Here is a 27,960-nt window from a genome sequence, read left to right on the forward strand (position 1 = left end):
GGCAAACTGCAGCTTGCGAGCCACATGCGGCTTTTTGGCCCCTTGAGTGTGGCTCTTCCTAAGCCTTAGGAGTACCCTAATTAAGTTAATAACAATGTACCTACCTATATAGTTTAAGTTTAAAAAATTTGACTCTCAAGAAATTTCAATCATTGTACTGTTGATATTTGGCTCTGTTGACTAATGAGTTTGCCGACCACTGGAATAGACTTTCTTATATTACAACATCTTTGCATTTCTGGAATAAATACTTTATGATCACAGTTTACTTTCTTAATGCATTGTTGAATTCAGTTAGCTATTTTATTTAAAATGTTCATATATGTGTTAGAAAATAAAACAGGCCATCTAAGCCTAGAGAATCCTAAGGAGGACATTTTTTTCTTATTTCAAGCTCTTCAGTGGTTACTATCTTATATTCATATTTTCCTTGAGCCAATTTTGGCACTTCATATTTTTCAGAAATATATCAATGTCATTTATGTTTTCAGTTTTTATGTTATTATTTTTAAAATCACTTTTGTGTCTGAATATATTTCCTTTTTTTCATTGTGAATTTCAATTTCAAAATCAACAGCATTTGTCCACATGAGCAAAGTATACCAGTGGCTTAAACAAAATAAAGTATTTCTTTTTTCTTAAATTGAAGAAGCCTTGAGATACTTTGGGGCTGTTATGATGCCCTATGGGTCAGGAATCGAACTAGGTGTGTCTTGATGCTCTAGCTTGCATGGTTTCCATCTTGGTCCAAGATGACTACTGATGACTACTAGTTCCAGCCATTACTTCTTGCTGATTGTCTTTCAGCCAACAAGAAGAAGGAATGTATTTTAAGAGTACATACACATTACATCCCATTGAGCAGAATTTGCTCACAAAAGGACTCCTAGCTAAAGAAGAGATGGAAAATGAATCTCTGTTATAGGCAGATTAGGGCTGGGTACATAATTGCCAGGGTCCAGTGCAAAATGAAAATGTGGGGCCTAGGCCGAGCCAGCTCAGCCAAGGGTTCACAAGCCTGAGTGAGGGCGGCGAATGGATGAAGAAATGACAGACAAAGAGAATAAGCTGGGTCTAGGTCAGTGATGGCAAACCTATGACATGTGTGTCAGAGGTGACACGCGAACTCATTTTTTTGGTTGATTTTTCTTTGTTAAATGGCATTTAAATATATAAAATAAATATCAAAAATATAAGTCTTTGTTTTATTATGGTTGCAAAGATCAAAAAATTTCTATATGTGACACGGCACCAGAGTTAAGTTAGGGTTTTTCAAAATGCTGACACGCCAAACTCAAAAGGTTTGCCATCACTGGTCTGGGTGGATCTTTCTGTGCCTGGCTGAGGCCATAGAGGGAGATCCAGAGGCAAGCTGAGCCTTTATTTTTTAGTAGTCAGAGGTAAACAAGGTAGTGGTCACCATAGTTACAATGTTCTTGTGAGTTTCACTTGTTTTGGCAGCACTTGCTGCATCTCCCTCAGCCCATTAGCTTCCCAGATAAGATCTAAGGAGCATCATAAGGTCAAGCCTAATTATGCTAAGAGGACTGTGCTCTCTAAGCTAGGACTTGTTTGTGGCTCTGCCAACAGGTCAGTCCGAGGCTTAACCCTATAGCCGGGCTCTACAGGGACTTCTTGTTCAAACATTATTTAGAATTTCAAGGTGGGAACATCAGAGCATTAAATTAATCTCAGGAGCATCTGAGCACTGCACAGGTCACAGACCCATGAAACTGATCCTACCCTCAGGCGCTCTAAACATTGGGATTCTCAATTTAATGAAGAGGAGGAGAAAAACAAATACTACTGAGGAACAGCTGGAAGTCTATGCCTCATTATTTAATTTAATCTTTTCTGCCTTTATTTTTTTCCTTCTGGTTTCTTAGAGTTTACTCTGTCCCTAGTTTTTAGTTCCTGAATTGAATGTTTAGTTAATTGGTTTCCTATTTTCTGAAAAATATATTGTATATTTCCTTCCATGTACTTAAATAGGTATTATTGCCATTTTCCAAATGAGAAGAATAAGGGCAAAGAAGTTGAGTAACAAAGTCAAGCTCAAAAAGTTAGTAATTGACGAAGTTGGGGCATGAGTCTAGGCAGCTTGTCTCTGAATGCCATGCTTTTAACTAGTATAGCGTGTCCCCAAATTCACGCAAGAAGTAATTTTGATAGAAAACACAGGTTTATAATGAAAAATTGTACATTTTTTATTGATTCATAAAGGATACAGTATAGGATTATGTATGGAATAGCACATCGGGTAAATGGCCTCCACGGCTTTGCTGGCACAAACGCAAAGCCGTGGTCTTCATTGTCCCTGCTCCTGGGCCATAATTGGTACTTGGTAATGCTTATCAAATTGAAGGGATTGAAATCAAAGGGCAACAGATATTAGAATCTGATTCAATAAACCAAGTAAAATTAGGCTTTTATTTTTTGTTGTTGTTGTTGTTAATGCTCACACAAAATTCAAATCTTGCGTGAATTTTGGGACACCCTATACAATGTACTATCACTCTACATTGTGTATACATTTTAATTACACCTGTCACTGAGTTATAACTTACTTTCCTAGATCTCTCTTTCCAATTGTGAAGACTTATTAAATTAAAAATGTACAAGTCTAAACTATAGTTTTTAGAGATACATGCTTGGGTGATACAACCATAGAGAAGAAACACACAGAAGTGATCATTGTAAAATCGGGTAGGCAGGAAATTGTGATTAGGATAGGGCACATGGAGGAGTTTTTACAGTGGGTAGAAAAGTTCTGTTGATCTGGTTGGTGTTATAAAGATGTATGTCCTATAAGAACTCATGAAGCTATACATGTTTGTATTTTATTTTACAATAAAAGAAATAATGATTTTTCTGTTCAAAAGCACACCTCCATCTTAGCCATTTTTCTTTATATTCCAGGTTTAAGACTACCTATAATGTATTATAACAATTGTCACTATTTAATAAGTCTCATTCTTATTTCAGTCTCACAATAGCTCCCTGAAATAGACTTTATCCCTACTTTACTAACCAAGAAACAGAGAAGTCATGTAAGTTGCCTGATGTAACATAGCTGTAAGTAGTAGAGTTAAGATTCAAAACAAGGCTTTACTCCAAAGATCATGCTCTTCATTAATATATTCCATTAGCACCCTAGCGTGTTTGGCTCAGTGGATAGAGCATCAGCCTGCGAACTGAAAGGTCCCAGGTTCGATTACAGTCAAGGGCACATGCCCTGGTTGTGGGCTTGATCCCCAGTGGGGGACTTTCAGGAGGCAGCCGATCCATGATTCTCTCTCATCATGGATGTTTCTATCTCTCTCTCCCTTTCTCTCTGAAATATATATATATATTTGGAATTTATTTATTTATTTATTTATTTATTAGCTCCCAGACTTTTCCATATCAAATTCTCAAATTCTCAAATTATATCGATAACATAAAGGCAGGCTGATTTAATGGACAGAGTAGTATACCAATGATAGTGGGGGTGGGGATGTATCTGGATGAGTCAGACTTGGTATTGGCTTGAGGAAACTCAGTCTAGTGGAAAAGACATTGTTGCAATTTAAACTGAAAAACCTGTCCCTTTATTAGCTCCTAATCATGGTAAGTCATGTCATTACAGAAAATGTAATTGGCATGGACACCACCCTGGGTAGCAAAGAGGAAGAGCCATTGGCAGCTGGTCTGGTGGAGGGATATGAAATACAAACCAATGCTTTCTTAGCACAGTAACTCCACGAGCCACTGCTCTGAAAGGAGCAAAGATAAATACATGGCAATAGAAGGAAAAGGCTGTCCTTGGAAAATCTTTATTGTGTCCAAGAAATCTGAGCATCACACACCTCATCTTTGGTGAGATATAATTACTTCTTAGGTGAACTAATGAGGAAGTCAATAGTGACATCCTTCTCTTAGGAACAGGCAATGACTGAGAAGAGTAGGAGCGGAGGGAAAACGGGCCCAAACCAGATACATATGAAGTTCAGAGAGGCAGATTTTCTGTCTTCGAAGATGAAGAAAGAGTAGATTCGTAAAGCAGGGAATGAGAGCATGGGCCTCCGGGATTTGGAAAACCATGGGGTTAAGACAAAAGGCCAGGGAAACTGAGAAGGGGAAACGGTCCCAAGGATGTAAATTCCCACATCGGCCCCCCTCTTTTGTAGGCTCAAATTTGGAAAGCTTCACTTTTTCGATAAAAGGGACTGCTAAAGATGGTGGCTTCTAGCCTCTGTTTCTCCCACTCCTTGTGAAAAGCTACCTCCACAAAGAACTTTCTATTTTTTGTGTAGTTTCTCATTGGGGTGAGATTAGTAGGGCTAGGGACTCCAAGAAGGGTCAGACTTCACCAAACCCTTAGTATTTAGTGACTGCAGTGGAGAATACATTATAACCATATATAAATTTATTTTTTAATTCAGATATTGCACCATGTATTTTGTATGCCATAGTTTCTCCACTTAATGTTATTTCATGAGAATTTTCTCATGCCATAAGGTATTCTTTGAAAATATTATTCATGTTACTGCAAAATATACATCTTAGAAATGCATCATAACTAATTAAACCATTTCCTTCTTTGTGGCTATTTTAGTCAAACAAGTCCTATCTTTTAAAATATATTTTTATTGATTTCAGAGAGGAAGGGAGAGAGAGAGTTAGAAACATCAATGATAAAAGAGAATCATTGATCAGCTGCTTCCTGCATGCCCCCTACTGGGGATCGAATCCGCAACCCAGGTATGTGTGCTGACCAGGAATCCAGCTGATGACCTCTTGGTTCCTGGGTTGATGCTCAACCACTAAACCACATGGGCTGGGCCTATTTTTTTAATATTATAAATAATGCTGCAGTGAACATCCTTGTACATATATCTTTGCTCATCATCTCTGATCTTATCCTTGGCTTGAATTTCTAGATATTAAATCACTGGGTCAGAGGGAATGACTTTTCAAGACTCTTGAAACATGTTGACAAATTGTTTTCCCCAAAAAACCTCATCCCTTTATGCTCCCACCAGCAGAGTGTGCAAGTGTCTGTCACATGATACCCTTGACAACTTTCTAGCTGTGATATTTGTTGGGGGTTGGGGCAGGAGGGGGGAAGAAGTTTTACCTAATTAGCTTAACCATCTGCCAAGAAATTTGAGAAGTTTGGTTTAAACATGGCAAACGTGATTGCACTTGTCACAAATGGGGCACCTGCAGGAAAAGGGGAGGAATTGTTTTCAACACTTTATTTCTATCAAGAGAGAAGGGTTATATATCTCAGACTTCATGTCTTTTGAAAGAGAGTATGTAGTAGGAACTAGCTGCGCTGAGTTCTCTGTGGTTTAATGGAGGAACAGACAAGATCTCCAATTTTCAGCCCTTAACTAGTACTTATTTATGGGATATTTTGGAAGAAGACAAAGTAAGGTATGAACACTTAGTTCATTTTAATGATATTAGATGACTTAATGGTTTAAACTTCTTAAGAACAAAAACAAAAGACTTGGAGCTAAAGGACTCTAAAAAACCCATTTTTCTAGGTCCCCCAGTGTCATTAAGATTAGACTTTCTTAGTGATCTGACAAATACCTAAAAACATTAAACTTGAAACTGCAGTCATGCTGTTTCTCACTTCTTCAAGGAAGACATTTAGGTTGAACAAGAGGCCTAGAACATCATTTTCCAGGACTCAAAAGAACAAAAAGTGTTAGAGATCTAGAGTTACATGGTAGAAATGGTGTGACAGTTTCAGAAGAGATTCACAGATTATGATGCCAATGGACCTAAAATTTCAGAATTGCTGTTACAATGCAAATCATAGGATGTGTCCAAATTAATAAGCATCTCTTCTATTAGTTTTAAGAGGAAGTGATTGATATGGAAAGTTAGCTATGTCCAAGAAAGAGTCATAGTAAAATTGTGGATGCAAGTATAAAAATCCCAGAACTATCTGGAAATTTATGGTTATGTAATGAAACACTAGACCATATCTTTTTTCATAAAATATGCAAAAAGGAAGCTGAGTATTACAATCAGTGATATAAATCTGTAATTAGAATTGCAATGTTCTCTGATTTATAAACAGCACTGTTTTCAAGAATAGTTCAATCTGATAAAAACTTATATCTTCCCTGAGTTAATAAAATAGATCAATAGCTAATATTAACTGGGCCTAAAACTATATATTTCTTTCCTAATTAATAAATATGATTAATTTTTCAAAATATTTATATTATATTTTAATACATCTTAATTACATATTTTTAGACAACCAAAGTTTTTACTTCCCATCGTTGTATTATAGAATGTGATATGTATAGGTGATGTACTATGATATACACAAAATTTGAAGTGTAATAAGTCTAGGTACATATCCTGGCTCCATCAATCCATAAAGTTTTTTTCTTGGCCTTTACCGTCCAACATGACCTCGCTAGGCCTGCCTTTCCAATCTCACCTGACATGCTGGGCTCCAGCCACCCAGGCTCCTTGCTGTTCCTCAAGCACCTCAACCTTGTTTTCCTTTTTCAGCCTTCATTGTTCCCTCTGCTTAAACTGCTCTCCCTCATATCTTCACATCATTTGCTCTCTCACTTTATTCAAGTCTCTTTTTCAAATGTCACCTCCTCAGAGAAAACTTCCCTGACCACTAAATCAAAATAGCTCCCACTTTCATTCACTCATTATCATGTAACCCTACTTTTTTCTTTACTATCTAAAATCATAAATTATATTTACTTATTTGCCTACTTATTTATTTATTCCCCTCCCTCCCCAGTAAGCTCTATGACAGCAGGAACCTTCTGACACATAGTGGGTATTTAATAAATAAGCTGAATGAACAATTGAATACATGAATGAACAAATGAAAGCTATGCTAACTCTATATGCAAGTATTTGGGGAGTACAAAAATAGTACATCTAACCTAAACTTGCAGTTGAATTGGGACATGATCAAAGAAGATTTTCTAGAGTAAGGTAAAATGGGAGCTGAGTTTTGAAGGACACGTAGGGAAGAAGGGACGGATCCTAGGGAAAGGAAACAGAGATGTGAGGAACAGATGGTAAAAGAGACACAGTCTGGAATGACTCAACAGTAACAGCAGAAAGTGGCTTCTGTATGGTTGAAGGAGTTGGGTATAGTCTCTGAAGCCCTATAAAAGATTTGAGCCCAAAGGTGCTAAAACCATCCTTTCTACCCAGCCCTCATGGCTCAGTGGTTGAGCATCAACCTATGAATCAGGAGGTCACGGTTCAATTCCTGGTCAGGGACATGCCTGGGTTGCAGGTTCGATCCCCAGTGTGGAGCATGCAGGAGGCAGCCAATCAATGATTCTCTCTCATCTTTGATGTTTCTCTCTCCCTTCCTCTCTAAAATCAATAAAAATATTTTTAATTAAAAATAAAAATAAATAAAAAACATCCTCTCTGTAAATGCCCGAAAAGGTGATCAAAATAATATAGAATTTCCTTCCAGGAGAGTTTTCAACAAGATGGAAAATTAAAAACAACATTTATTAGAGAGTCCTCTTTTTTAAAATTCTCTGTGCCCTACACCTACTCTCTGACAGAGACTCAAGCCAGCTATCTATCAGGACATCTAATGAGATCCATGATTATAAACCAGATTCTCTGATGGGATTAGAGACAGATTTTGTATGGTGAGTTCATCTTACATAGTTACATTAAAAAATATACAATAACTGCTATTGTTGCTATGTGTGTCTTGGCAGATGTTTTAACTGGTAGTTCCCCCACTTCCACCTGCCCCACAGTAACTGATTGCTAAAGATACACTTTCACATATATATTTTTTCATTGCTCCTACAACTGCCATTTTAAGAGCCACATGTCCTCTGTATTTGGAGGGAGAAAGGATACCTGTTGCTTTGCAGCAGGTAAAATGGTCCAAACAAAAACCATATCCACACCCCAAGGAGTTTGTAATCCAAAAGCAAGAATGGACATGCTATCGAACACTGCAGAACAATACCCACACAATATAGGCAGATGGAGTATCATATGTCCACCACAACTGGAATTTTTTGTAAACTATCCCCAAAACATTGCTGGTCCTTGAACACTTCCCCGGTTCAAAGTATAAAACACCATCTATTACCAATAAACTCTGAAAAGCCAAATGAGATGTTTAAAGTAGCCTTGAGTAAAGGTCATATTCCAAAAGTGTGCAGACTTAAAAGATAAAGCTTTCTGACAGGAAGCAAACTACTGTCTATGCATATCACCCTCTCCCCTCAATGGTAACACACTCCAGAACCTTGTTGTCAGAGGCAAATAGAATTAGTTGACTTTTTCTGATAAGATGCTACTAACCAATGCTTAAATAAAAATCTTAGGTAGCATCATTTGATGGCAAAAAGGAAAGACTTTAGGAATTATTCATTTGACTATGTTCATCAACCATTAACACCCAAGTGCTATTATTGACCGCTTTGTTGCTAACATTTGGGGACAGTAAATATAGAGGTAACTGGGATGTGATGGGAAAATCATTGGAATTAGAGTCGGGCCAGGTTTTGATTCCCAAAAAGTCACCTCATCTTTCCAAACTCCACTTTTCTTAACAGTAAAATGGGAGTAATTAATTGTATCTACTTCACTAGACTGTTTAGAAATTAAATGAGATAGTAGACATTAAGGCATTTCCTAAACCAGCAAGCATCAGACCAATGATAGATCTTGTTATGTAACATTCATTGCTTCTGTGTTCTTCTGAATTCCCATGGAAGTTCTTCAAATGACTCCACAAGCATTTTTATTTGTCATTGTTTTTAATAGATTTTACTTTATAACCATTTTAGATTTACAGAAAAATTGAGAAGATAGTATAGAGACTTCCCATGTACCTGTACCCAGTTACCCCTAATATTAGCATCTTATATTAGTATGGTAAATTTGTTACAATTAATGAACCAATATTATGAACTAAAATCCAAAGTTTACTCAGATTTCCTTAGTTTTCCCTGATGTCCAATATCCCATGCAATATACCAGATTACACTTAGTTGGTGTATCACCTTACGTTACTATTCACTTTGACATCTTCTTAGACTTCCCTTGTTTTTGATGATCTTGATAGTTTGGGAATATTGCTCAAGTATTTTGGAGGATGACTCTCTATCTCAATTTGTCTGATGTTTTTCTCATGATTACACTGTGTTTATGGGTTTGGGGGAAGATTATCACAGAGGTAAAGTGCCATTTTCATCACATCATATAAAGGGCACATATTATCAATATAATTATGATATTGATGTTGGCCTTGAATCTGGCTGAGGTAGTATTTGTCAGGTTTCTCTAGGGTAGTAGTTCTCAACCTATGGGTCGCGACCCCTTTGGCGGTCCAATGACCCTTTCACAGGGGTCGCCTAAGACCATCCTGCATATCAGATATTTACATTACGATTCATAACAGTAGCAACATTACAGTTATGAAGTAGCAACGAAAATAATTTTATGGTTGGGTCACAACATGAGGAACTGTATTTAAAGGGCCAGAAGGTTGAGAACCACTGCTCTAGGGCAGTGGTCGGCAAACCGTGGCTCACGAGCCACATGCAGCTCTTTGGCCCCTTGAGTGTGGCTCTTCCACAAAATTCCATGTGCGGGCGTGCACATACAGTGCGATTGAAACTTTGTGGCCCATGCGCAGAAGTCGGTTTTCGGCCTGGGTGAGTCTATTTTGAAGAAGTGGCGTTAGAAGAAGTGGGGGGTGTGGTTGGTCGGTAGGGCGACGGGATACATTGTTTTGAGGTACGTTCGCTGAGGTCGACCCCTTCCAACTCTCCCATCCACACTCGTCTATCTGAAACAAGTATACAAGACGAGTGTGGATGGGAGAGTTGGAAGGGGTCGACCTCAGCGAACGTACCTCAATCAGACTGAGGACGTTTTTAGCAAAGGCCAGCTTAGGAGTACCCCAATTAAGTTAATAACAATGTACCTACCTATATAGTTTAAGTTTAAAAAATTTGGCTCTCAAAAGAAATTTCAATCGTTGTACTGTTGATATTTGGCTCTGTTGACTAATGAGTTTGCCGACCACTGCTCTAGGGTAAAATTACTCTCTTTCCCTCTTTCTGTTCTTTATTCTGTGGAGGAAGTCACCAGATGCAGTCCACACTTAAGAAGTGGGGAGTTACACTTCCCCTCTCTGATTTTATTTTTACTCCCTCTCCCCCCAAAATGCACAGTATTTCCAATGGCACACAGCTTGGCCACTTGCAATAGGGAATGTTGGGGCTCAAAGATATTTCCAAAAAACTGAAATGAGCTCACGCTTTTTTGGAAGAAAAACTATAGTAAGAATAGTTTTCTCTCTGTGCCTTGAAAATCAGTCATTTCCCATTTTTAACTTAAGGGAAAAAAATGTGTTTACTTTATTAGATTGGCCATTGAATGCTTGAGGGAGCCTGTCCTCTTCATATAGTCCTGTTTATTTTTCTTCTGCTGCTTTCTTGTCTACACTTTCTTTAAAAGGAGAGCTCATGCATTCATTTCTATTTTAGATTTTTCCATCATGCTATTTCAAATATGTTGCCTGTAAAATTTTCTGAGATAAAAAATTAGAATTCAATCTTCTTTCTGAGGGAATATTACCTTTGAAGTTCAGGGAGGCATCAGAATCAAAGTGAAATCTACAATTTACTTCCTTACAACAAATTCTCAGAAGATAAAACTAACAAGATACAAAAGGAAAAATCTGTTTCAAACTGATAATAAACATGCTGTAATGAGTAGAAATAAAGAAAACATGAGGAAGTCATGAATAAAAGTTACTTGCTTTACAATTGCATATCCCTGAACCTTAACAATGCAGGGCAGCCAAAGTATCCAAATCTCCAAGGTCTGATTCAGCCTTTCCTGGGCAAATTTCATTTCTCAAATGCTAGCTTCTGTGGCAGAATAAAAACACAGTGAACATACAATTACATACAGTGAAATCTGACACAAAGAATTTAAATCAACTAAACTAAGTCAATAATATTTATTTTAAAAGAAAGCTATATGAAGGCAGGTAACATTTTTCTAAAGATAGTCACGTGAATACACAATTCTCGCCATTTTCCCTATCAAAAATATACACATATCTAGGAAAGAAATTTGGCATTCAGCTGACATACCATTAAGACAATCTCTTTAAAAAAAAATAATGAAAATTAAAAGTTTTCTTAGTCACAATGTAAAGGGAAGTATACTGATTTTGGAACTGGAAAGACTTGAACTCAAATTCTAACCTCACCACTTACTAGCTGTATAACTTTACTTGAAAGTCGAGTTACTCAACTCTCCTGAATCTCAGTTTCTCATCTATAAACGACACACTGGGCCTATCCTGTGAATTATTATAACAATCCTATATAATAAAAGCCTAATATGCTAAGTGTCTGGTCGTCCATTCAACCAATCAAAGCGTAATATGCTAATGATATGCTAAGGCCGCTCAACTGCTCGCTATGATGTACACTGACCACCAGGGGGCAGACAGTCAACCAGTCAACCAGTCAACCAGTCGCTATGATGTGCACTGACCACGAGGGGGCAGACGCTCCAACCAGTAGGTTAGCTTGCTGCTAGGGTCCAGCTGACAGGGACTGAGCGAGATGGGCCAGACATACCCTGGAGCCCTCCTGTGGTCCCTTCCCTGCTGGCCAACATCCCATGTTCTTCCCCTGCCCTGATCATGCACTGGTGGAGTCCCTCAGCCTGGCCTGTGCCCTCTTGCAATCTGGGACCCCTTGAGGGATGTTGGAGAGCTGGTTTCGGCCTGATCCCACAGACCAGACCGAGGGACCCCACTAGCACACGAATTCATGCACCAGGACTCTAGTTAGGTATAATGTAAGTTAGATGCATAGCAAAAACCTAGTTAAATATATTTTTATTTCAGAGAGGAAAGGAGAAGGAGAGAGAAATAGAAACATCAATGATGAGAGAGAATCGTTGATAGGCTGCCTCCTGCACATCCCACACTGGGGATCAAGACTGCAAACCAGGCATGAACTCAGGACCCTTCAGTCAACAGGCTGATGTTCTATCCACTGAACAAAACCAGCTAGAGCAAGAATATATTATTCTGATCCTCACAGAGTTTATAATCTAGTGGAAGAAATGGATATGAATCAAGAAATTAACCAAAAAAATAAAAATACTAAGCTTATCAAAATAATTAATTCTATAAAGTGATTTAGAAAAAGGTTTCCCTGAGAAAGTGTCAACTGAGGTAAAAGAAGTCATTACAATAAAGCCCTGAGGAAGAGGGATTAAGACAAGGGAAACAGAATGTGCAAAGTTCCTATGCTGGGGGAGATGAAGATGCTTTTAAGGATGTGGAGTTGAGTGCAGGCTCAAGGGACAGCAATATGGGAGCGGTGACAGAAGCCAGGACAAGCGGGGTCATGTAGGCCATTGGAAGGATTTGGGTCATTGCCATACGAATAATCCAAAACCACTGAAAGGTTTTGAGCAGAGCAGTGACATTATCACATTTTTAAAAGGCTCACTCAGGCTGCTGTGGGGATAGAATGCAGGGGCAGGAGAGGATGCAGGAAGGTCTGAGGAGGTCAAGGCCACAGGCTAAACAGTGTATGAGGGAGGCACCAGCAAAATAAATGGAGAATTGGCTGGCCCATCTTCCTCCAAATTAGTGTTTTCTAACTTTGCATCTATATTTATAAAAGGCTAATATGCAAAGTGTCCCCTCAGGAGTTCGACAGGGAGACCGGGAGTTCAATTGCTCACTATGACATGTGCTGACCACCAGTGGGTAGCACAGAACAAAGGAAGGCCCTGGCTGGAAGTTGGGGAAGGAAGGCCCTGGCCAGCAGCCAGAAGGCCCTGATTGGCCCTGATTGCCAGCCAGGCCTAGGGACCCTACCCATGCATAGATTTCATGCACTGGTCCTCTAGTCCTATCTAATAAAAGAGAAACATGGTAATTAGCGTACGACCGCTACCCTTCCCATTGGCTAATCAGGGCAATATGCAAATTAACTGCCAGCCAAGATGGCGGCCGGCAGCCAGGCAGCTTGAAACTAACATGAGGCTTGCTTGCTTCAGTGACGGAGGACTCCAACGTTCCCTGCCTGCGGCTGCTGGCCTCTGATCTGCAACTCTAAGCAACTATGATACAAATATAGAAGCTAAACAAAACCCCAGAAACCTGCTTTAGTCCACCGGGCTTCAGCCAGCAGGATCACAACATTGTTTCAAATACAGAAGGTAAACAAAGGCCAGAAACCTGCTTTCAGCAGCGGAGGCCTAAGAGCTGGAGCCTCAGAGCTAAAGCTGGCCCAGAATTAAAAAAAAAAAAAGGAAAAAAGGAGCGGTTGGGAGCTTCAGTCACCTGCCAGCCTGAAAACAGCCCTCAGCCCCTCACCCAGACTGGGCAGGCACCCCAGTGGGACCCCCACCCTGAAGGGTGTGTGACCAGCTGCAAACAGCCATCATCCCCTCATCCAGGCTGGCCAGGCACCCCAGTGAGGACCCCCACCCTGATCCAGGACACCCTTCACCCGTGCACCAGGCCTCTATCTATATAGTAAAAGGGTAATATGCCTCCCAGCACCGGGATCAGCGTGACAGGGGGCAGTGCCCAAACCCCCTGATCACCCTGCGCCTCTGTGTGTGACAGGGGGCGGGGCCACAACCTCCCTATCCGCCCTGCTCTGTTCGTGACAGGGGAAGGCGCCCCAACCCCCTGATCAGCCCTGCTCTGTGCCTGATAGGGGGAAGCTCCCCAACCCCCTGATTGCCCTGCGGCTCTGTGTGTGACAGGCTGCGGTGCCCCAACCCCCTGATCGGCCCTGCTCTGTGTGTGACAGGGTGCGGCACCCCAACCCCCCCTCCACAGGCCCTGCTCTGTGTGTGATGGGGTAGAGCCATAACCTCCCCATCAGCCCTGCCCTGAGTGTGACAGTGGCGGCGCCCCAACCCCCTGATCCGCCCTGCTCTGTGTGTGACAAGGGGCGGTGCCCCAACTCCCTTATCGGCCCTACTCTCTGAGTGACAGGGGGGAGCTCCCCAACCTCCTGATCGACCCTGCTCTGTGCGTGACAGGGTACAGAGCCCCAACCCCCCTGATGGGCCCTGCTTTGTGCGTGACAGGGGGTGGCACCGCAACCTGCCCATCGACCCTGCCTTGAGTGTGACAGGGGGCGGTGCCCCAATCCCCCAATCAGCCCTACCCTGAGCGTGACTGAGGGTGGCATCGCAACCTCCCGATCCGCCCTGCTCTGTGCATGACAGAGGTGGTGCCCCAACTCCCCAATCAGCCCTGCTCTGAGCCCGACCAGGGGCTGCACCTAGGGATTGGGCCTGCCCTCTGCCACCTGGTAGCAGGCCTAAGCCCGCAGGTCATTATCTCCCGAGGGGTCCCAGACTGCGAGAGGGCACAGGTTGGGCTGAGGGGATCCCCCCTTCCCCCCGAGTGCACAAATTTTTGTGCACCAGGCCTCTAGTCTATATATATATAAAGCTAAAATGCTAAGTGTCCATCCAACTGTCTGACTGGTTGCTATGACGCACACTGACCTCCAGGGAGCAAATGCACATTGCAGGAGCTGCCGTGACGCACATTAGCCATTTACAAAGAAACGGCACCACAGTCCTGGCGTTGACAAAGCAACAATCAGCTTCCCCCAAGTGGGACACAGGCCCCACCACCACCCCAGAGCGATGCCCCACCAAATCACAGCCAATGCTGCCAAGACCCCATGGTGCAAAATGTGGCTCTATTGACTAGCTTCGTTGGAGTTTCTTCAGCCCAGGAACACGACTTGCTTTATAGCCAGGTGCAAACATTTTACACTTTAACCAAATGTCTGTGAAGCATTTTTCCATGCTTCATCCCATTTGATCCTCACTGAAGTCCTGGAGTAGGTAGATAGGAGACTAGATAGCAACTTATTTTTTTTTCATTAGCCAGAAAGTTTTGAAATTTGACCCAACTGAAAAGAAGTCAGAAATGGTAGACCTTGAAAATGACTTCAGGTTTTCTCACTGCACAGAATATAGTCAAACACTGCTGCAGTTAAATATTTTACCCTTTGTTCTCCCTGCATGATCTACAATAATAATCTGCTTTGTGTTGATATTTACTGCTGTGTTGCTGACAATTACCTGAAAGAGAAGTTGGGGTGCTTCACTGGGCTGGAAAAAGTTTAGCTAAATCAGAAAGCAGGTCTAATTAAGCAAGTTTATTCTATATCTATAAAAGGCTAAGTTGACTCACACATGCATGATACATATAAAGCTCTTGCTGGCACCAATCACACGCATGTGTTTCTATCTGTCATTGTCGATCATGAATTTGGTTGACACTTCTATTATAGAGAAAGGGCAAATCGCGATATTAAAATATTTCTTCTAATTAATTTCCCTTCAATGTGCACGAATCTGTGCACCGGGCCTCTAGTGTTATAATAAAATACTAAATACCTGCAATGAATAAATATAGAAAGCAGGATGCTTGCAGTATAGCTTGTTGAGTAAGAGTTTCCCCAGCAGTCAGCACTTAGGTTTATTCCTAGCAACATAATGACATGGAGAAAATGGAGCGAATAGGACAGCATCATTCATAAGACACATGAGGAAGCAAGAGGTAGTGTGGTGGGAAGGACACTCCTGGGAAACTGGATATCCAAGTTCTACTCCTAGCACTGCCTCATCCATTTGGACAAACAAGTCCCTTCCTTCTCTTTAGACCAGTGGTTCTCAACTTTGGCTGCACATTAGAATCACCTGGGAATCCTTTTAAAATCCTGATTTCCGGGACTCATCCTCCGGAAATTCTGTTTCTTTGTTACTAATGTTGTGGCCTCACCCCATAACAAAGAAACAGAATTTCCAGAGGATGAGGCCCAGAAATCAGGATTTTTAAAAAGATTCCCAGGTGATTCTAATGTGCAGCCAAGGTTGAGAACCACTGCTCTATACCATCCCCAACTGTGAAATGACCAAGTGGAACTAGTTGACCTCTAGGGTTCTTTTCAGCACAAATGTTCCTTTCACTATGGAAGACATCTAAGAACTATAAAGACAGTCTATTACAGTGGCTTAGGGTGCAGTTTGTCATGTCATCATAAGAGCAAACACTTAGTAAGTGCTGACCATGTGCCAGATATTGTTCTAAGTATTACATATAAACTGCCCTAATCTTCCCAAATTTTGTGAGTAGGAACTATTAATATCATCATTAACTATAATTTCATAGTTGAGAAAACACAGGCACAGAGATCTTAAGAAACTTTCTCAAGACCTCACAGTTACTAAGAGGCAGAGACAAGATTTGAATATAGTAGTCTAGCTGTGATGCACACATCTTCTTAGAATATCTGGGTTCACCTGGCTCTGCTCTTTTCCAGCAGCCTTAGCCTCTCCGTACCTGTGTTTTCTCCTCTATAAAATGGCAAAAATAATAGTTTTTACCTAAACGTCTTTTGTGAGGATTAACTGAGGATATACATATAAAATGATTATAAAAACAGTACCTCAAATGTAAGTGCTCAGTAAATGTTAGGTGTTATCATTAGTTGGCGGCCCAAGGAAGAATGGACACATACATTTTGAGAAACATTCCTTGGCAAGAATGACTCAGTCTGACCCCAAGTTGTCATGGTTTCCAAGGCAAAGAGGCAAACTTTAAACACCAGAAGACCCTGAAGAGGACAGCTATTGTCTGTTTTGTGTGAAGGACTTTTCCCCATATGTTTATTTTTAACTAGAGGCCCAGTGCATGAAATCCATGCATGGGTAGTGTCCCTAGGCCTGGCTGGCAATCAGGGCCAATCAGGGCCTTCTGGCTGCTGGCCAGGGCCTTCCTTCCCCAGCTGCCAGCCAGGGCCTTCCTTTGTTTTGTGCCACCCGCTGGTGGTCAGCACATGTCATAGTGAGCAATTGAACTCCCGGTCTCCCTGTCGAACTCCTGAGGGGACACTTTGCATATTAGCCTTTTATAAATATAGATTATGCCCTTGCTAAACACTTAAAAATAGGAGAGAAAAAAAAGAGATGGTGATGGTAAATAAAATAACCCATGTACAAAATAAAATAGAGTTCCTATCCCTAATCCAATATGATCCAAATTAGGTTTGGAACTCCTTAGTGTGATCATGCATGAATTTATTGAATTACAACCAACATTTAAAAGAAGTGAGATAATAGGATAGTACAGGAGTGGAGGGAAAACATCAGCGTGCACTGCAGGTAGTAAAGGTAGGCAATGCTTCAGAAAATGTTTGTTTCAGAGGGAGATAAGGGGAATATACATTATATTTTTTACTTTGCACAGTTTTAAAAAGGCTTGAATAGCACCAAGCTAGATTATTTATTCATTCACCAGACATTCACTATGTGTAATTTGTGCTAAGCATTCTGCTAAGAAATAATTCACAAGAAATAATTTATAGTATTCCAGCAAAGTAAAATGGGGAAAACTGAGACTAAACAAAACCAAACTGAGCCTTATGAGGCCTCAGCCTCCCTTCCTAGGAGAGAAGTGATGTTTAGGAAGGAAGGAATGTTTGAGATTGCTGTGGTATCATGGAAACTATATGGCTGGGAACAGGTAAACTGTCATGGTTGGTGATAGCTTGGTAAATTGTCTTAGTTTTTAGATTTACTTTGATTAAAAAACTATAATATTTACATAGCCAGAAAACAGGTAAATGGTGAGATATTAATCACAATGTATGTAGCTGATCTGATGTATTTTCTTGCTTTTTGACAGGTTCTTTTCCTGTGGAACACTAGGAGGGGACATAAAGTGACATGGGAGAATACTAGATCCTGTTCGTTCCTTCTCCTGTAGATCCTGCCATTATGGTTAAAAATAGAAGCTGTTGAATTGTGGAAACTGGATATAGTTAAAACCCCACTATAATGAGCACAGGGGCCCCACAGATTGTTAATGAGGCTGTTTGAATTAGCACCTGCTCCTGGAAGAGTCTGATGTGAGCGCATTGGCAGCCAGGCCCCTTGAGTCAGTGAGGGGGAAATGGGAGTGGAGGGAGGGATCTACATGCTGCCTTGCAGGTGTTTTCTGAGAGTCCCTGAATCGGTATTTTATTTTCTGTTTATTCTGTTGCACTCACTCTGTGCAAGAGGCTGGGCTAGATGTTAGAGGAGACATAAAGGTGAGAGACACAGCCCTTGCCTCAAGAACATACACAGATGGACAAGACATTTACACAAGGGACAGAAGCTCAGGGGTAACAAAGTTCAGCACAAGAATAGCACCTTGGAGTGAATCTTGGTCCTGCCACTTTCTAACTGTGTGACTTTGGGCAAAGGCACTCTAATCTTTAAGAGCTTCAGTTTCCTTATCTGCAAAGTCAGGATGATTGGATACTTATGAGGAGTAAAGAACAGGCAGGAGTGAAATGGGTTGCATATCACCAAGTGAATAGTAGGTGCTCAATAATTGAACTGACTACAAAATCAAAGTGCCTGCAAAGAAATACCAGTGAATGCTACAGAGCCTCAGAAGTGGGAAGTATATTAGGAAAAACTTCTTGAATGTGGCATCTGAAATGAACCTCACAGGATTTGTCTGACTTTAAAAGGAGCTAATGTAGTCGGGGGATATATTTTGAGGGAGGAATGGCATAAGCAAAAGGCATGGAGACAGAAACAACTGAGGCATTCCAACTAATAGACGTGTTTTTGCTGGAAATTGTAGATACAGAGATGAATAAGTCAGTCTCCAACCTCAAAGAGCTCATAGTCCACTGGGGAGACCGCCACACAAACTGAAATGGACAGAGCAGAGTGACAGCTCTGTGCAGGGGCTGTGGGAGTCCAGTGGAGACCCCAAGCTAGGGCTGACCAGGTGGTAATGGCAGAAGGTGAATAAGTTAGGGAAAGATTCTAGGGTAGCAGAGAAAATGCTAACTGTTTGGCCCATAGCAGTAAAAATGCCAGTCAGAAAAAATCATACTCCACACATAGAATAGGACATAGGAGTGAAGAACATGATGAAAATAAACACTGAGTTTGTAGCAGAGAGAGAGTAAGAGAGGTGGCCAGGAGCAGGAATCAGAGAGAAAAATGGCAGGATTCTAAAATTGACAGGTGGTGCCATTTAGTGTCATGAGGAAGCCTGGGGTGGGCTGTAAAACTGGGGGCTGAAATGGCAGGAAAGTGAGTCATTGGAGATGAGACATTCAAGGATTGGTGAGATTAAGTGATTTAAAAGATTACTACTGTCCACCAGACTTGCAGAAAAAGCAGACCCTGGAGGAAGCTGAGGCATGACTACTCAAGAGCCAAGAGCCAGCCTTCCATATGCAATTTTCCTCTGATAGTTCCTGGGTACTGTTGCCACGGTGATAGTGACTGTCCATGTCATTATCTATCCACCTTCCTGGGTACTGTTGCCACGGTGATAGTGACTGTCCATGTCATTATCTATCCACCTTCCTGGGTACTGTTGCCACGGTGATAGTGACTGTCCATGTCATTATCTATCCACCTTCCTGGGTACTGTTGCCACGGTGATAGTGACTGTCCATGTCATTATCTATCCACCTTCCTGGGTACTGTTGCCACGGTGATAGTGACTGTCCATGTCATTATCTATCCACCAACAGTAAGAGAAACCCTGCAATCGAGATTGTTTAACAGATGGAGTGGTTTCTGTTGGACACTAAGTACTGCTACAAATGAAAAAAAAAATTACTATTGTCTGTTGATGACTCTGAGGGAAGAGATAGAAAAAGAGGTCAATGAGTCAGGTACAAAAATCATCCAGAAGGGAGGGATTGTGTTCTGGAGGGCAGTAGATGATTTAAGTGTTTGAAATGTCCTATATACTTAACAGTGAGCTACTGCTTTAGATTCTTTATAGAGTCTCTAATTGTTTTGGTTTGGATATTGGTTTGGTTGCTGTGACAGGAAGGTCTGAAATAAGTGGCCTATATTAGATGAAGGTTTATTCCTCTGCCCTGTAAATCTGAGTTGGTAGTCCATGGCCAAAATGACAACGCACACAATCATCCAGGTGCCAGGGTCTTTCTGTTTAGTTCTCCTGCTTACATCTTAGCTCCCAGTGTAACATCTGTATTCCTAATAGCTAGAAGGAAGACTCAATGGATAGCATGACCCACAGTCACTAAGAGTGATCAAGATTCAAGGGGAAAGCAATTAGATTCACCTCTTGGTAAGGGAGTAGCGAGGTCACACTGCAGAAGAGCAGGTGTGGTGGGAGATATTGTTTAGCCACATTTAGATAATATAATCTACCACATGTTATAATAAATGGCCTTGAACAGAATGTTGCTCAGCTTAATGAATATGAGTATTCAGCAGAACAAATGGCCTTGAATAAAATGGATTCTATTTACTTATTTTATTCATTTTCGTCTATAGAACAACCCTGTACGGTAGATGTAATTCACACCCTCATTTTACAGGTAAGGGAAGTAGACAACCGCCCCAAGATCCCTGAAACAGTTCATTGTGGAGCTGGGGTTTGAACCTTAGCCTTTTTAACTCCCAAGCTTGTGCTCTTTCCTGGCATGGCACAGCCTCTCATGACACCCAGGGAGAATGCAACAGAAAAGAGACAGTCACCTTTGCTATCACAAGCACTCAATAAACATTTGTCAAATCGAACTGAATTAAATCAAACTACTAGTGGAGAATCTTAGCAACAAAATCTGAAAGATGTGTATAAAACTAAAGTTCCCTTTGAAAGAAACACATAAACTACCTAATGAAATAAGCTCTATGAGAATATTTCTTCATTCACTGGTATCTGCACAACATATATTTACTTCTTAAAGTTATTTATTCCCTGCTCCATTCTAGAAGGATTCAGGCATAAATGTTGGAGTAGATATGTCCCTAAAATGAACTAATAGAGATTTTAGCTAGCACATGGGAAATGACCAGTAAATGGTAGCCATTGCCATTGGTAAGAGCAATGGGCAGAGAGCCCAGAGAACTGTTATTCCTGTCTCTGCTTCTCACCAGCTGTGTGAACCTGGGCAGTTCACTGAGCTTCTCTGGACCTGGCTTTTCCTCCTTGCCAGTAAAATGAAGAGGATACCAATGATCTCTAAGATCCCTTGCAGCACTAAAACCTAATGAAGACTGAGTACTCTTTTTCTGTCATTTCTTGCATGTCATGATTTACTGATTTTCTACCATTAAGCAATTAATTATTGAATCTATTAAGTGTAAACTGTAACTGTTAAAGAGCAACTAAGAACAGTTGAATCTGTTAGAGCAAAGGCTCTAATCAAATGTCTCTGAACATATGCTCATGGGCTTACTTGAAAACAGCGCTTATTCATTGTTCTCATTAAAATCTCATGTGATGAAGCATTAGATGTACAAATTCTGTTACATTCATAGTAGTCAATGGCATTACAGTGTAGCCTCATCCTGACAATGGAACACATCATTTACTTCACAGTTATGTAGAGTAGGTATTTTTTACAAAAGCACCTCTAAGATCCACGGACTTAGAAGCATGGAACAGACTGTAGAACCTCAGAGGGAAGGCAGCGGAGGGTGGGTGGGAAGAGGTTAACCAAGGAACTTGTATGCATATATGTATACACAGACCATAAGGTGGTGAAGGCCTGGGGTGGGAGGGTTGTGTGTGAGAATGGCGGGGCAGGCTAGAAGAGTTCAATGGGGGGAGGGGGGAGGAGACATATGTAATACTGTCAACAATAAAGATTTAAATAAAATTTAAAAGGCACCTCTAACAAGCTTCGATGTTCAGTCTTTCACCTTCTAACTCCTAATTGTCTTCAAAACCCCAATTCCAGAGTCATTTTTTCCAGGAACTTCCCAGGCCATCCCTCCTTCCCACCTACTCCTTTTCTCCTAGGCTGGTTTTGCTGCCCTTACTCTGTACTCTCACAGTACCTGGTCCTTCTGTCTATTTTAGCATTTGTTACACTGTGTTACAAAGTACTGTCACCATCTGTCATTTCTTCATCTCTGTCTGCTCAGGCTGTTATCTTCTCAAGAACAGAAGACAACTCTATTGCCAGTGGTTAGCATGAGCCTTAGGCCTAGTAGGTGCTCAGTGAATACCTGCAGAATGAATGAATCCTTTTCCCTTTCAGGAGATGCTGATGGTGAAAACTCTAGATGCATTTTCTATCTTACATCAAATTCCCAAATTTCTCAAATATCCATACCTTCATACATGCTTATTCTTCTACTGATGTGCATAGCTGGAGTCTTTTTTTTTTTTTTTAAATATATTTTATTGATTTTTCACAGAGAGGAAGGGAGAGAGATAGAGAGAGTTAGAAACATCGATGAGAGAGAAACATTGATCAGCTGCCTCTTGCACATCCTCCACCGGGGATGTGCCTGCAACCCAGGTACATGCCCTTGACCAGAATCGAACCCGGGACCCCTCAGTCCGCAGGCTGACGCTCTATCCACTGAGCCAAACCGGTTTCGGCTGGAGTTTTTTTTTAATGTTCCCAATGCAGAGGGAAAAGGGGGAAAGAGAAGCAACTTGTATTAAGCGATTCCTTTACACACTTTGCTATTAACATTAAAAATCATCTTCATAACAACCTATTAGGTAAGTACTAGTATCTCTATTATTCAGAAACCAAAGCTCAGAGAATTAAAGAAACTTGCCCAAGACCACATGGCTCCTGAAAGACAGAGGAGGGATTAATCTGACTCCACCTAATACCACTCTGCTCCTCCTCCCTCCTCCCCCCAGGAAGGAGAGGGGGTGGTGGGGAGTGGGGAAGAAAAAGGTGGGAGTAGGAGGTGGGGGTGGTCTCATGCTTACTAACCCTGAATTTTAGCCCTTTGCCTGAAGGTCAAGTAACACGTGCTCTCCAACATAACTACTACCTCCCTCCTTCCCAGTCATTATTTGAGCCTTAGAGGTTGCACAGATGCTATTGTTAAGTTGTTTCTCATTAAGAGAGAAATAGGGCGGGACAGAGGAGTACTGTGACAAATCAAATCCTCAGGTCCAACCAACCAGATAAACAAAGAAACACAGGTGCCCTTATAATTAAGGTGCATAATGAGCTTGTAATGCCTTTGTGTGAAGATTCAGGACTTTTAAGGAAAAATAATATTATTTAATACAGGAATTGTCTTTCGAAGGAACAAAGTAAGTTTCTATGCTCTTACTAATTACTTTGCTACATGACATTGGCTATCCTAGAGCCACAATATGACTTGTAATTGTAAAATTATCACAGATTTTTTTATGGTTTGTAATAGGAAGGAATGTGATTAATATTATACTTTGGAGAATTTAACCTAATTCCAAAACACTTGTATATATGTATGTGTGGAAATATATATATGTGTGTCTAAAATATATTTTCAATTGGTAAGAAACAGTTTTTTTGCAGGTAGCATGCTTCTTAATCCTAGGTAATATGCTTTCTTTATGAGAGTTTTCATAAGTAGTATTACCTTGCCATATTTGATCATAAAGTTGAAGATATATTGTTTATCTTTGTTTGGAATTGTTCAATTGTTTTCAAAAGACCTTATAAATCCACAGAATACATGACAAAGTAAAATCCTAAATATGCCAGATCCTTTTCTTTAATGAATTCATGGATAAACTGATCTTGCTGAAATTAAGACAGAAAGAATTGGCATTTTTTTTATATCTTGTGTCTGGGTTTGACGTCTGTTTTAGTAATATAAGCACATGTAAATGCTACATGGGTTTCTTTTAAATGGAGGCAGCTTCTTACTATAAATTCCGACAGATTGTGCATTTACATAACCTTTTGGCATTAATAACAGTATGTTCAGATCTCAATATAAGGATGTGTACTAAAATCTTTATAATAGTGTAAAATAGAACTTGAAATTTATAAAATGTGTAATCAGTTTTAAAAATGCTAAGTATACGAGGCACTATTTTTATTGCTTTCAGTGTTAACTCATTTAATTCTCAGAGCAACTTCCATGAAATCAGTTCTAATATTATGCCCTTCTCACAGACAAAACCTGAGGCACAAAGAGGTTAAGTAACTTACCCAGAATCATAGAGCTAGTAAGTGGTAGTGCTGAGATGCAAGCCAAAGCAGGCTTTAGAGCCCATGCTCGTACTAACCACAGAAAATAGCAAATTAGGTTGCTTAGAGAGGTGATTTGAGTAATAAAATAAAGCAAAACTTGCTACAAGTGTTGTGTCTAAATTATTAAAAATGATGTATCAAGTGTGTATATCTGTCTACCTATCATCTATCTATCTATCTTATCTATCTATCTATCTATCTATCTATCTATCTATCTATCTATCGACCATCATCTAATCTGGTAGCGTGTTAGGCTAAGTGCTTTAAGCCCCCCACTCTTGCATTTAATCCTCACAATCACATTATGATATATTCACCTAGCTGTGTAAACTTGGGCAAGTTATTTAATTTCCTTTAATTTAAGCCTCAATTTCCTCATCAGTTGTGGGTATGAGAATGTATACAGAGTGCTTACTTAGTATGGTGTCCAGAACAAAGTAAACTCTCAATAAAAGTTATTATCACTACTATTTTCAGGCTTAGAAACCCCAAATAACTTGTTCAAGATGACAGACCTTAAAGAAGGCAGAGCTAAGATTTGGAACCCAGGTCTGAGTAATACCCAAACTACAGTGGTTAAGACTCTGTTCTGTACTGTGCTAAACTGCACTGAATTCTTGCTCGCTAGCCCTTGCCACAGTGTTTCACTCATTGTAGGTTCTTTGATAACAATCAGAGATAGTGATACATTAAAAATTTTGATTCCAAAATAATAAATATTTACTGTTGGTATTTTTTTAAAATACAGAAAAGCAAAAGAGAAAACAATAAAAATCACTCATAATCCCACCTTCCAAAATAATCACTGTTTCCCTTTCAAAAATAGGATCGTCCTGAGCATACAATAGTGTTAACTGCTTTTCTCACTTTGAAATATATTGTGAATATATTTCCATGCTAAATAAATATTCATCCACTAGATGAGTCTTAATGTCTGCAGAATACTGCATTGTATTGATGATCAGTCTCCTTGTTGATCATTAAAGACTACAGTTTTTCCATATTTCAGCGAATGCTGTAGTAAACAAATATAGTTAAGTCTTTGAACATGTTAATGATTATTTCCTTAAGATAAATTTATAAAAGTGGAACTGCTGAGTCAAAGGATGTGAATTAGCAGAATTTTGAGTTAGTATATCTCCATGTGCCCAGGAACAGAACTCTTTTGTGTTGCATGGTCAAAGGACACAGTGGGGAAAACAGCCCCTTTAGCCATTAGAGATTGTTCAATTTTAAGGCTGTGCTAAGAATGAAATCAATTAAAACTTGAATTAAATGAGATAATCCATGGAAAGTGCACATAGTAAGTGCTCAATAGCTAACAGCTACTTTGATATGTGTGTCTTTTGTCATTCCAAGTCCTTTAAACTACCTAGGCTTCCTCTTTAGTTTATGTGGGTAGTATGAAGGTTTGAATGGATGAACTCCCCCAAACAGGGGAAAACTTCTGAATCCCGAGAAATGTGAAGTAAAGCAGTATCCCAAGGGTCAATTTTACCTCCTGATTCTCTTGACACCTGGGGCAGGTCTTCTCTGGGCCCTTAAGCCTTTACCTAGAAAGAGGCATTGGATAAGATGACTGCTTTCATATTTCCCTTCTAACACTATGATGCTAGGTGAGTTTACTTCACCTCAGAAAAAAAAAACCCACTTCATTTCCTCTATTTTTAATCAAGGTAGATTTTCTTTAGGCAGTAATGGCGTTCTCAACAACCCAAAGATCTGCAAGTCTCCGAGCCCCTAGAGGGGAAGTTTTATCAGTGAGGGCCAAAGAAGCCCCTTTCCTATTTTTAATGATCACATTACCCAGCATGGGACTAATACTTGTGTGGTTTAGGAGGCTACAAAGCAACTAAAACGTTTTTACCCAAAATCACATTCCACAAAAGTCTTGGCCATTTTTGGGGGGGCTCAGTGATGTCCATCTCTGTCTCCATTTTTCATTTCGGACATTAACCTTAGACACCAACCAACTGGCCAGGTAAGGCTCAAGGATCCACTTACGGTGCCCACAGTCCCTGCCAGGGAAAGACCACCTTTCTAATGCGTCTTTGCCCAAAGGGTAGGATTTCTTCGAAGGGTTCCAAATTGGTCACGTTTGAAAAACCTCAGGACCTAAGTGTTCTGCCCAAATGTTGTTGTAGTATCGGTGGACTTGAACTGCAAAGAATTTTACTTCACTTGAAATTTAAGCACAGGGAGACAAGGGAGATTTATTCGTTTAATTGTTTGAGCATAGACTTGCTGCCAAGCCCAGAACTAGGCGCTGGGGACACCAAGGTCCCTGGACTCCCAAGGATCAGTCCTCGGTCGCCCGTGTCAGGCGCCCCCTGGAGGTGGCGGAGAGGTTGGGGGTGGCGACAACGGCTGGGGGAGCGAAGCGACTGCGCTGCGCTGAGCCGGCCAGACCGCCAGGAGCGAGGGGCGAGCGCGGTGCGACTCCGCGGACCTCCTCCCGCCGGCCGCGCCTCGCCCAGCCTCCGCCAACTCGAGCCCGACTCGCCTCCCTCCGAGAAGATGCGCCTCAAGAACCAGGTAGCGGCTCCCCGGGCCTGCTTGGCGCCCCAGACGCCCCACCCACCTGCCCTCCGGGCGTTGGCGGCCGCGCGGCCACGTGGCGGCGACTGGGCTGCTCTGGTCCCCGAGCCCGGCCCCCTCCACTCTCTGGAGTGGGTCCTTGTAGGAGGGAGTCCCCCCACACCCCCCACCCCACCCCCACCCCCGGCTCCTCTGGCCGGGGGACTCCCGACGACCCTCTCCGCTGCCCGTTGGGCAGCTCTGGCCCCGGTCACTCCGCCTCCGCCTCCGCCTCCCAGACTTCCGGGGCCCCAGAGGAGACAACCGAAACGTGGGGCAGCGCGTGCACCCCTCCACCCCACCCTGCAGCCCGGAGAAGCCTCCGCCCCGCGCCACGCCCCTTTGCATCGCTCCCGAGCTGTCCTCGGGGTGGTTTTGCTGAACTGTCTGGTGGCGCCAAAAAGTCCTGGAGGTTTCGCGTGAGCAGGACCCCAGGGTGCTGGGCGAGGGAGCGCGGGCCCTCAGAGGGCCCCTCCTCGTGATCCCAGCTAATTGTGGAGAAGCAGCACCCTCCCATGCTTTCCCCATTCCAACCCGCTGTGGACCTGGGCCTTGGGGTATTTCTAGGTGACATCCACAGGGTGTTTCTGTAGTATTTAAGCCGTGCTCTTGTTTAGCAGAGGGAAAAGGAGGCTCAGGTGTTGGGGGGGGGGGGGGGGATGGGGGGGTATAGCTGTGTGTTGTATATTGTTGTCTCTCTTTGGGCAAGAGGTTGTCAAACGTTTAGGATTTAGTAAACATGCGTCCTAAAGTCTTGAACCTGCCAAAGAATAATTCGTTCTAAAAGGGAGAGAGCGCCTCTCCCCCAACATCTGTTAAGGGATTTAGCGAGACCACAGGGAAACCGAGGGGAGGGACTTCTAGAAAACAACTCCAGTTTGGGGGGGAAATGAGTCATATTAATTCCCAAGGTGTAAACTGGTAATTCGCAAGGGTAATTCTCATAATATCTTTTCTCTGGAGAATCAAAATACCCACCTCCCCAACAGGTTAGCACCAGTCTTGTGGGTTCCTGAAAGCCTACCTGTGCCCCTTACCTGGCTGCTTTATTTTAGTAGATCCTCTTCTGCATTTGTGCATCTAGTTTTTTTAAAATAATAATTGCAAATTGACACTGAACCAGCTTTAACCTCAGTCATTTCAGAATAGGTTTGATGTTTTAAGTGAGAAGTGAATGGAGCTCCATTCATGAAGGAAGTCATCTGTGTGAAGTGTTTTGTAAATGTAAGTGGGTTGAGTTTAAAACACTGAATAAAATTAATGTAACAAGGAATCAGAAGGTTCAATCCAGATGTTTGCCTCCTGGCTTCTCTATGAAATTGACAGTGCC

At 41.4% G+C, this 27,960-nt stretch overlaps 1 protein-coding gene and 2 non-coding genes across 3 annotated transcripts in view; all 3 read left to right on the forward strand.

Moving 5' to 3' along the window:
- Positions 1-19,211: 19,211 nt before the first annotated feature.
- Positions 19,212-19,414, forward strand: LOC118677952. The gene has a single exon (XR_004974655.1).
- Positions 19,415-19,535: 121 nt separating this feature from the next.
- LOC118677951 lies at positions 19,536-19,678 on the forward strand. Its single transcript, XR_004974654.1, has one exon.
- Positions 19,679-26,440: 6,762 nt separating this feature from the next.
- The window catches only part of ELAVL4 (ELAV like RNA binding protein 4), a 149,659-nt gene continuing 148,139 nt past the window's right edge, over positions 26,441-27,960 (forward strand). Inside the window, exon 1 of the mRNA XM_036352990.1 lies at positions 26,441-26,588. Coding sequence (XP_036208883.1) covers positions 26,571-26,588 — 18 coding nt within the window. The 5' untranslated portion in view covers positions 26,441-26,570. The remainder of the gene's footprint in view (positions 26,589-27,960) is intronic.

Source organism: Myotis myotis, unplaced genomic scaffold (genome assembly GCF_014108235.1).
Source record: "Myotis myotis isolate mMyoMyo1 unplaced genomic scaffold, mMyoMyo1.p scaffold_m19_p_2, whole genome shotgun sequence".
In the NCBI taxonomy this organism is placed as follows: domain Eukaryota; kingdom Metazoa; phylum Chordata; class Mammalia; order Chiroptera; family Vespertilionidae; genus Myotis; species Myotis myotis.